We start from the raw sequence: 10958 nt of genomic DNA, 5'->3' as shown, positions 1-10958 counted from the left end.
GAAGATGAGGAAAGAAGCTGTCAATATGTAAGTTATGCATTCACCTCGAGAATTTGTAAAAGTAGAGTGATTAAGAGCATTTGCTGCTCTTGCAGAAGACAGGGTCTGGACCCCACACTGGGTGGCTCCCAACATTGCCTATAACTTCAGTTCTATGCTTTGCTGGCTTCCACGGGCACCTGTGCACACATGGTTCACATATAATCAAGCACACATACATGCATAAATAAAAATTACTTTTTAATTTTTAAAGAATTTCTAAAATAAAAATTAACCAAAATTAGAAGAAATTAAATAATAAAGAAGAGCATAAATTATATATAAATACATGTTAGATAGTCTTTAAAAATATTAATAAAGCTAGGTCTGGTGGCACACACCTTTAAACACAGTGCTCAGGAGACAGAGGCAGGCAGATCTCACTGAGATTGAAGTTAACCTGGTCCATAGTGAGTTCCAGAACATACAGATCTACTTAGTGAGACTCTGCCTTGAAAAAAATAATTAATTAAAATAACCCTGGCAAATCTGATCAAGAAAGAAAGAAGCACCAGGCAGTGGTGGCATACTCCTTTAATCCCAGTTCTCAGGAGGAAGAGGCAGGTAAATCTCTGTAAGTGTGAGACTAGCCATGTCAACAGAATATGCTCCAAGGACATCTAGGACTACACAGAGAAACCCTGTCTCAGAAAACAACAACAGCACAACAAAAAAAAAAAAGCACAAGCTATAGATCCCATGAGTTATAGGGGCTATCACTACAGGTGCCGTAGAAGAAAGAGAAGGAAGTGGAGACGCAGAGAATGCAAAGTACACTTAGCCATACAGCAGTGAGTTTAAACAGTCGAATAAAACAGAAGAATTCCTAGGAAAGAATATAGCAAAAGAATCTTAAGAAAATACAAGAACAGTTAAACAGTTTATAACTCTTAAAGAAATGACACTGTAATTTGAAACTTTCACATTAAGAAAAATAGTATCTTAGTCCAAGTGTCCAGATGGCTTCATCAGAGAATGCTACCAGCCATTTAAGACGGAAATAATATGAGTTTACAAGAACTTTTCCAAAGAACAGAAAAAGAAGGAATCTATCCAACCACTCATGAGTAAGCATAATCTTCTAATTAAATCTGACAAGGACGTTATAAAAATACAAAATGTAGGCCAATAAAAACAAGTACAAAAAGCCTATACAAAATATTATTCAACCAAGCCCAGCAATATTGGGAAAGATAACATATCCTATTCATATGGATTTATTCCAGAAATATATAATTAGTTTAACAGTAGGCATTTGTCAGTATAACCCAAAACATTAACAGAACAAAAGAGACAACATAATCATCTTAATAGGCACTAAACACATATTTGATGAAATCCAGTGTCTTCTTAAGATTTTCTTTTTTTAAAAAAAAAAAAAGCATTAGTGGGAACTGAGAGATGGCTCAGAAATTAAGAGCACTGGCTACACCCTGGTGTTGGTGACACAAATCTTTGATCCCAGCACTTGGGAGGCAGAAGTAGGTGGATCTCTGTGAATTGGAGGCCAGCCTGGTCTACAAAGAAAGTTCCAAAGAGCCAGAGTTGTTAAACAGAGAAACCCTGTCTAGAAAAAATAAAATAAAATAAAATAGCACTAGCTGCTCTCCCAGAAAACCCAGTTTCAATTCCCAGCACCAACATAGCAGCTTACAACTATTTCTAACTCCATTTCTAGGGAATCTGACAGCATCTCTGGCCTCTGGAAGCTGGTGTAGGAGGTCCTTCGGTCTGTGTGTTGCTTGTATTAGTTAATGAATAAAGAAACTGCTTTGGCCTGATAGGACAGAACTTAGGTAGGTGGAGAAGACAGAACTGAATGCTGGGAGGAAGAAAGGCAGAGTAGGTGAGGAACGTCATGGAACTGCCAGAGACAGACATGATGAATCTTTTCCGGTAGGCCACTGCCATGTGACAATATACAGATTACTAGAAATGGGTTAAATCAAGATGTGAGAGTTAGCCAATAAGAGGATAGAACTAATATGGGCCAAGTAGTGATTTAATGAATACAATTTCCGTGGTTATTTTGGGGCTAAGCTAGCCGGGTGGCCAGGACAAACAGCGACTCTTCCTGCAACAGGAAGCACCAGGTATTATGTGGTGCATAGAAACACATGCAGGTAAAGCACTCATACACAGAAAATAAAAATAAAGAAAACCCGTTTTTAATGCATTAGGCAAATCAGTGGTAGACAGGAACTTAAATTGTTGAACGGAGTCACAGAAACCCACAATAAAATTATCCTTCCTGGCAAAATAGAAATCTTGTCTGCTTTCACTCTGGGAACTCAGCAAAGACTGTTATTACCACTTCTCCTCAATTATTGCACAGGAGGTCTCGGCAGGAACTGTAGAGAAAGAGACACATGATGAGAATTACTGGTAAAGAACCCAAAATTCCCTATTCTCTGATAATACAATTGCTTGCATAGCAATCAGGGCAATCTACAGATCAAAATTGAGTAGGTTTAACAACCAGCTATGGTGGCGCACACCTTTAGTCCCAGCATTGCGGAGGCAGAGGTAGGCGGATCTCTGAGTTTAAGGCCACCTTGATTCCACAGAGCAAGGTCTAGGACAGCCAGGGCTACACAGAGAAATGCTATCTTTAAAATAAATAAATAAGGTCATTATTCAAAAGCATAAAAACATATGTTGCCTCTATAGGACAATGCAAAACAGAATTTCTTTAACTTTTCTGTAGTATTGTGGATCAAACCTAAGCCTTTGCATATGTAAGTCATCCACTTACAGATTTTTTTTTACAAAGATCCCATTTGCAATGACACCACAAAACATCAAGTATCAGCAATAATATAGTCAAAGATGCACAAATACCTTCACGGGAATCTACAAAATGTAATCAAAAGAACACAAGGAGGCTCTGAAAACAGAGAGATGCGCATGCTCCTAAGGCAGAAGACTAGGAAAACTTTATCACCAGTCATGACATCCCAGCACTAGAAAGGGAAGGCAGATGGCTCTTCATGAGTTCAAAGGCTGCCTGATCTACATCGTGAGTTCCAGGACAGCCAAGGCTGCACAGTGAGATCCTGCAGTCCCCGACCCAAAAATAGCACCTGCTGCACAAGATTGTCAACTTGCGTCTGACCTCTGGAACCCACATAAAGGTGGAAGGAGGGGACCAACTCCACAGGTTTGTTCAACCATCTGCATTGTCATAGCACGCAAGCTTACACACACTGCACAACAATGGTGACTGTTTAGGAGGATTTGTAGGTAATTGGACCCAATGCAATCCCATCAAATCCAGGTTTGTGGAGCACAAAAGCTAATTCTGAATTGCCAAATATGGCCAAGGACTTCTTTTTTGTTTGTTTTGTGTTCTGTCTTTAAGTGTACCACACGTATGCAGTGCCTGTAGAAGCCAGAAAAGGGCGTCAGATTCCCCCGGAACCGGAGTTACAGATGATTGCTGTGCCCAGGGTGGATCCTGGGAACAAAACCCAGGTTCTCTACAAAAGTGCTCTTCACTGCTGAGTCATCTACCCAACCCGTGGCCAAGACATTCTTTTAAGAGACATACAAAGGAAGGATAATTTTGTGTATAGAAATTTTTGCCATTGTGAGGACAGAATGGTGCTGTTTGACAGAAAAAAATAAAACACACTTGATTCAACAAAATCAAACTGGGAGAGCTGATGGCAAAGAACTCATCTCAACACATGATGCCCAATCCTTTGACATCCTTGTGAGGGAAAACATGAAAAACTCATGTACCGTGATGACTTGCCAGTTCATAAATATCGACTTATCCAAAGCAAGCGCACGAGTGCAATGAGAAACAAAAGATAGCTCTCAGATCTTTGTTCACACACCCTCAAACCTAGAGGCCACCCTGCACCCTCAACTGATGCGTACTTGTCTCTGAATCCAGTTCAGCCACTGCAGTCAACAAGTCCTCGACAACATGACTGACTCTCAGAAACATCACTAGAGAGGCCCCTCACCAAGGCATCCACACGACCCGTGTAAGATCCCAGTACACACAACAGAAAAATAAAATGGGCAAATGCAATCACTGTAGGCGATGACATCAGCTTACGGTGGAAAACACACAAAGAGAAACAGAAACATGGAGCCCAGGTGTGTGCACCTGAGCGTGTCTGGGCGGAGTGCAACCTCCTGTTCTTCTAGCCCCTGCTTCTCCTGAATGTATATCTCACCACAGGTCCACGTGGCGACCTAGGCTTACAGCCTGCTGGGGTGAGGCGTCACACCGGGCTCCTGGGAATGTCCTCCTTAAGGCTCGCTCCAGGATGAGCGGTTGAGCTGGAGACTTCTGTCCTTGTGTGTGTCATCATTTCCATCGTGGCTACAAAGGAGTAGATGTAGGCTATGCCCCGAAGCCACCTAGCACTGTATTCTCATAAAGTGGATCTATGGTCCCAGGAAACCAAAGTGGAAATGCTAGGGGAGTCAACAAATGATGATAAGGTATCTATAAAAAAAAATGGCTGCAATAGAAACATGACAGCAAGATCAGCTTCTGGGAAAACTAGATGGCTGCAATCAGCCTGGAGAAAAAGTGTCAGGATGGTTCTGACTAGGAAGGCGTGTGCTTCTGGGGTCCTTGAATGATTGATAGTGGGCACCAAAGCTTCTTTGTGACTTAGACTCTTGAATATGTTTCTAAGAATGACTAACAGTTTTGTTTCAGAATATCAATATTTACCTCACACCGGAGATTATATTCTTTGCATTTTTATTTAAAAAAAATGAATATTGGCTTCAAAATGTACGTGTGATTTGGCAGCTTGTCAAAATTCCTATAAGAAAAAAAAAGTGTGAGCCAAACTTTGAAACTCCCATTCCACTTGCCACCACGTGTAGTGTGGTGTAGTGGTCAGGCTGAGTCCTGGCCGAAGTAAACGTGGCCTTTGTCGGGCAGGGGGTAGGGGGAACAGGTGGGGGTCATGGGACAAGATAAATCCTGACCATGTCTGAATATGACCAGTACAGAGCAAGATCTCTGAAGAAGAGGTCACGGTCTCCCACCTGGTGGAGGGGGAAGATCAGGAGGAGGCCACAGGAGGCAACCCCCAGGCAGGGAGAACAGTTCAGGCCATGAATAGCAGTAGGCTGAGCTCTCCAAGTAGTGGGGCAGTCTTGCAGGAAAGAGTAATACGACGGGTAAGGAATGAGCAGACCAGCCAAAAAGGGAAGAAACTGGCTGTCAGAAAGCCAGAGTGCATCAAATCATGGCTTGGATCAGGCACCCGAAGGTACAGTCATCACTTTTCCAGAGTTCTGCCTGCCTGGGACAGGCCTTAGGAGGAAAATATCGAGCATATGTTAGGCACACGGCATGAACAGGGACCGACAAGGGGAGGAAGCCATTCTCGTGGTCTATTCCTGGCGTGAGCCTCCAGAGGCCGCTTGGCCATTCAGGTACCATCTGCTCATCCGCTAATAATGTGAACTGCCCATTCTAAGCGTGTTCTGACCTCCAGCATTACGCCCTCACACAACCTTAGTAAGCACCTACAATGTGCAAAGCACTGAGTGTTGCGAATGAACTAGATATGGGAAATAACCTGGCCAGCTAAGGATAACAAATATATATATATTTTGGGTTTTTCGAGACAGGGTTTCTCTGTGGCTTTTGGAGCCTGTCCTGGAACTAGCTCTGTAGACCAGGCTGGTCTCGAACTCAAAGAGATCCGCCTGCCTCTGCCTCCCGAGTGCTGGGATTAAAGGCGTGCGCCACCATCGCCCCGGCAACCTCACGGTACAAGAATGGGGAGTCCGACTTCCACTGTGTCCGGTGGGAATCGCGCAGAGAGAGAGCGTGCGCACCTGGTCCCTCTCAGCTTTTCTTCCTCGGTTCCAAGTAGCCACACCTTAACTGGGTGTGATTGGTTAACAGAGCTTCCCCATCAACGGAGAGCCAGGACCAGGACCACAACCTTCCCCAGCAGTAATCTCACCATCAACACAACTATGCCGACAGATGTTCAATGATGTTCAATGAAACGTCCAGCTAAGGCCAAACACCACAAACGTTCAGGAAAGTAACTGGTAGTTTAAAGTAGATCTGAGCCCTCCAAAGTCTTCTCTTCACCCCCCACAATGTTCATGTTCCAATCCTACAAAGGAGCCACGGTGTTACTCAGCTTAGAAGACAAGGACCTGGTAAGCAGGTTTAACTGCTGCAGCCAAAGCTGAGTCAGCCTCTGTAGTCAAACTTCACCTAAGTTGGATATACTTTTCCCTAATGTAGATGCTGTGCCATGACAGCCAAGAGTGGTACAGTGTGGCCACCCCTGAAGTTGGGGGTTATCTCCGCCCCTTCCAGTCAATGTTAGGTATTTTCCTTAAACCCAGAGCTCAAGGGCACCTGTGAAATCACCTGACCAAGTCCCACCTCGGTAACCACCAGGCCCTGGAGCCTTCTCTTTGTGGTTATATCTACCTAGGTTCTCCAAGACAGCAGGGATTCGGGAGAAAGGAAAAGCACAAGATGGGGGGAGGGGCAGCACCAGGTGAGGAATGCACAGGCTTAGGGAGCACAGATAGGAAGAGCATGGGGCTAGAGGGAAGCACTAAGCTACAGGGAGCACGGACTGTGGAGAGAGCACAGGCCAGGGAGGCACGAGCTGGGGGAGAGAGTAGGTGAGAAGCAGCAAAGCTTGAGCAAAGGGAGGGTGGCAGCTTCTCAATCTCCAAAGCAGAGGACTCCTTACAGCTGGAGCCCAGGGGTTTGAGCCACATCTGCCCTCCTAACCCCAACCGGTATCACAGCAGAGTCGGCAGGCCAGGGCAGCACAACTGTGAGATGTCTTTTCTCCAGCTCAAGCTTCCAGCACCCTCCATCACCTACTCTGGCTACAAGCTCATGAATGACCAATAATTGGAAGCCTTAAGGGCTAGCTGTTGTGAATTAGTGTCCCAGCGTGAGCTGTACCCTGGGATTTGCGTGACCAGTTACAAGCCCACCCTCTTTCATTCAAGGAGCACATATTAAAGAATCTACTATTGTGCCCATCCAGGCTAGGATCTGGGTATAAGGCCAGCAAAGCAAGGGGCCAGATGCTCCCTAAGATTTGGGAGACTGTCGTAAACTAAAAAACTTGCCTGTGCAGGGGATCAATGCCTGCCGTTTGCCAAGTCTGGGAGAGCAATCTAGTCCTTTGCTGTGCTTGGGGTGAACACCTGACTCTCTGCCCATCAATGGACCTAGCCAAGGGAAAGGCACTAGGCGCTGAGGAACCTAATACCTGCCCCAGACTCCCTCCTGGCAGCTACCGCTGGAGTGACTGCAGCAACCCCTCCCCTGGACTAGGTGGGGCGGGAACTGCGAAAGTCCTGGGGCCCGGTGTGGTCTAGGTGAGCTCAACCCTGATACCCTCTGTGAGCCCAGGTGGGTGCAGACCCCCCTGGCAGCCGCTGTGCGGAGTGACTCCGCCCCGAACTGTCACGGACAGCGCAGGCAGGCGGAGGGTGCACCCCGGAGGTTGACGTAGTCGAAGACATCTGCGGAGCTCAAAGTCGGCCCCAGCCCGCCAGTGACCACGGCCCTCAGGGCGCCACCCCCGGCCCCGCCCCAGGCGTCCCCGCGCCACCGTTTGGCGACACTGCGGCAGGCGGCGGGCGCGTTGCCATGGCGGCCAGGCGCGCGTAGCTGGCGGTGCCCAGCTCAGCCCGGCAGGCACAGAGGCGGCGGCCAGCTTGGAGATCTGTCGGAGAAAGGACCCGCCAGAGAGGGGATCTGACCCAGAGGAAACCTGCTGGGGGAGGGGATTCCAGACCAGAGCGTGGTCCAGGGCCGGAGTTCCAACCTGCGCGCAGGCCCTGATAAGCGCCAAGATGCAGGCCATGGACCCAGCCTCCCGGGGCTTCTACGAGGAAGATGGCAAGGACCTGGACTTCTACGACTTCGAGCCGCTCCCCACCCTGCCGGAGGACGAGGTGAGTTGGTCCCAGAAACCCACCTACCCCTTGGAGGGATGGGGAAGAAGAGTGGGGAAAACACAGCTCTCCTGCTGTATAGATTCTGGCCCCTGGGGTAACGATTGCTAAGGGTTCCTGTCCTCAGCCCCACTCGTCACAGAAAAGCTGGAATGTTATATGGGACAGCAATGGAGACTGTCCCTACAAAAGTTGGCTGCTGGAGGGGTGGGTTCCTGGTTTTAATCCTTGAACAGATTCGGGGTTGGGGCTCCTGGCAGGTAGGGACAATAGGTACACTCCTGACCTCCTCAGCTGGCCTAGTGCTAAAGCAGGTGAGCTTGGGAATGCCTGATGAGACCCCACCCCAGCGCTGAGGGTGCTTCCTGCTCTGGGGAACTTCCCTCCCCCAAGTCCCCTGAGAGCTTCTAGTCCGGACCTGGCTTGGGCTACATGGAGCCCCTCCTGGTTGAAGAAGCTAGGTGCCCCGCCCCCAGGCTCCTAGATGATGGCCAGGCATAAACTCCACGTCTTGGAAAAGCGTGGCAAACAGACCCCCAAAATGCTTCCAGGGACACCTTGACCTCCCTCAAGAGCGTTTGGGGAGATCCTTCCAAGCCAAGAGCTTTGGGGAGACCTTTCCAATGCGGGTTCTGGAGTCCCTATGGAAGAATCCACCACTCTTTAGCCATTGAATACACTGGTACTAGAGATCGTCCAACCACCTTCGCAGCTGGCCTAGCCATCTGATGAGTGAAAGTTGGCCAGAGCCCTCCTGAAGCTTAAGCCAGGGCTCTGACAGCTCTACCGGACCCCTTCCCTGGAGGAGTGGGGGCTGAAAGGATAAACATCCACAGCTCCTGCCTGCCCCACCTCCAGGACCCACTGAGTAGTGCTGGGGTTGGTGCTGCCCCCACCCTGAAGTGGCCTGGTTTTGGTGCAATTGAAGGCTGCAGAGAAGAGAGGCCAGGAAATAAATAAACCTTTTGGACATCGCCCTGGCTTTGATGGGAGAGAAAGGGTGCCCTCTGCACATAGTCTTCAAACACTGCCGGAGGACAGGACGTGTTCTAGAGTGTCTCAGCTCTTGGTCGGCGCCAGGAGCAGATCTGAGAACCCCTGCACCTTTTTATATCATCCACTGAGCTTGGAGGGCTCACTCCGTGCCTGGCATCTGAGGCGGTGGTACCGCTCCATCAACGCAGGGCCACAGGTTGAAGCTGAGCCTTGCACCCAGAGTGCACTCTGTCTACCAGTCCCTGACACCTTCTGTGTTAGGACCGTCCTCCGTCCCTCTGGGTTGGAGAGCTGCCGTATCGTGTCAGGTTTCTATCCTCTGACTGTGGTGAGTCCTGAGCGTGAGCTGGAATTCCCCCATTTCGGTGGCATTCAGTGGGAAATTCAGTGAGGCCCTTACCTAGGGAAGAGTGCTACTTTTCTTCCTATAAACAGGAGGGGCTGGTAATGGCGCTCAGGTGTAGCATGCTTGCCTGGTGTACACAAGGCTTTGGCTTCAACAGCCAGTGCTGCAAAGAAACTGAACAACAAAAACTTACTCTCTAAAATAGGAGTCTTTGGGGCTTGGCCCCGAGCCAGCACAGTCCTGCATCTAAGAATACAGCTGAGATCTAGATGTTATGCTTTCTGCAGTCAGCTCAGTCTCCATTAAGGTTTTGTAAATTCACATACATCAGGGTCACATGACTCTGTACCTGGCAGGGCCTTCTGTGTCTGGGTGCATTTGAAAACTGTCCAGAGGGAGGGAAAGAGTTAGGCTGCCATTCTGAAGCTCAGTGCTGGAGAACCCCTTGGGGTCCTGTGTGACCCAGGCCATACAGCCTTTGTGCAGGTGAAGTGAGGCCAGATCAAAGATACGTGTAGAGTATACGGGACATCAGAATTCTCTCCGCTACAGCTAAGAAATAGAACCCTGCAGAGCCTCTAGGGGCCCCTGAATATCGCTACCCTGTCATGACTCAAAGAAAGTCCAAATGACTTAGGAATGCACTGTCTAACCTCTTGATAGCTGGTAGAGAGCTAAACATGCTCACTGAAGGCCTTACCATGACTTAGCAAGGCCGGCGTTGACACAGTAGACCGTGGTACGTGTGAGCAAGCCCCTTGTTTGTGGCGGGAGTGGGAAATGCTGGCCAGAGATCATCTTGACATTTTCTTGTTATGAAAAGACCCATGCCCTCATCCTAACAATTTCTCCAGAGAAGCATGACATATGAGCAAGCCGTGTACCTATGAAAAAACCTGCTGGACACTTAGAGCTCACCATGAATGGGCCAGCGTGTCCCCCTACATTGTGGAGGCTGAAACCATGCTCTGTCCCTGCTCTCCTAAACTGATACAGCAAGAAGACCCTGGGTGCACAGTAAAGTTGCTCTGACCAGGAGCTATGCAAGGCGGACTTCTTGGAGGAGATGGCATTTCCAGGTTCAAAATGGAATGGAACGTCAGCCTTTCTGGACATGGAAAATGGAATCAGAAACAAACCAGTAAGACTGGATGTAGGCGGAGCCATAGCTGTCAGAAAGGGAGGAAGTCAGGCAGGCACCAAGTGACTGTGGTTGAGGGTCCAGTGGTGCTGGTCAAGAGGTAGGAGATATCATTGGCCTTGTTAAGGTTTGGTGATGAAGATGGCAAGCAACATTAGGTGTCAGCAGAGAGTTCTCACTGTTTCCAAGCCAACCAAATAAATTCCTCCTGCTGCTGGGCTGGCCTTGGGGACTGAAAATGAACAGGAACCCAGAGCAGAAAATCTACTATTAAAAGGGGAACTTCCCCCACCATTCCCTTAGAGTCTATATAATATTTCCAAATGGGCTTTGAGCAGAAGGCAGCCTAAAACCAGAAAAGAACCCTGAGCCAGCAGGGTGGGCTCTTGGGGGCAGACACAGCCCACAGAGCACCTTGCAAGCTCCTGCCTCCCTGCTGGGGTTTGGCTGAGGCTCACAAACTGAGACTGCCAACAAATGGTGCCAGCATCAATTTGAGTT

General features: G+C 48.3%; 1 protein-coding gene across 1 annotated transcript in view; it reads left to right on the top strand.

Moving 5' to 3' along the window:
• The first annotated feature begins 7504 nt into the window (after positions 1-7504).
• Positions 7505-10958, top strand: part of Kndc1 (kinase non-catalytic C-lobe domain containing 1) — a 46706-nt gene continuing 43252 nt past the window's right edge. The window contains exon 1 of the mRNA XM_057778049.1: positions 7505-7974. Within this exon, the coding sequence (XP_057634032.1) occupies positions 7873-7974 (102 nt within the window). The 5' untranslated portion in view covers positions 7505-7872. The remainder of the gene's footprint in view (positions 7975-10958) is intronic.

The sequence above is a fragment of the Chionomys nivalis genome, chromosome 8 (genome assembly GCF_950005125.1).
Source record: "Chionomys nivalis chromosome 8, mChiNiv1.1, whole genome shotgun sequence".
NCBI classification, from domain to species: Eukaryota; Metazoa; Chordata; class Mammalia; order Rodentia; family Cricetidae; genus Chionomys; species Chionomys nivalis.
This window is presented reverse-complemented; position numbering and strand designations above follow the sequence as displayed.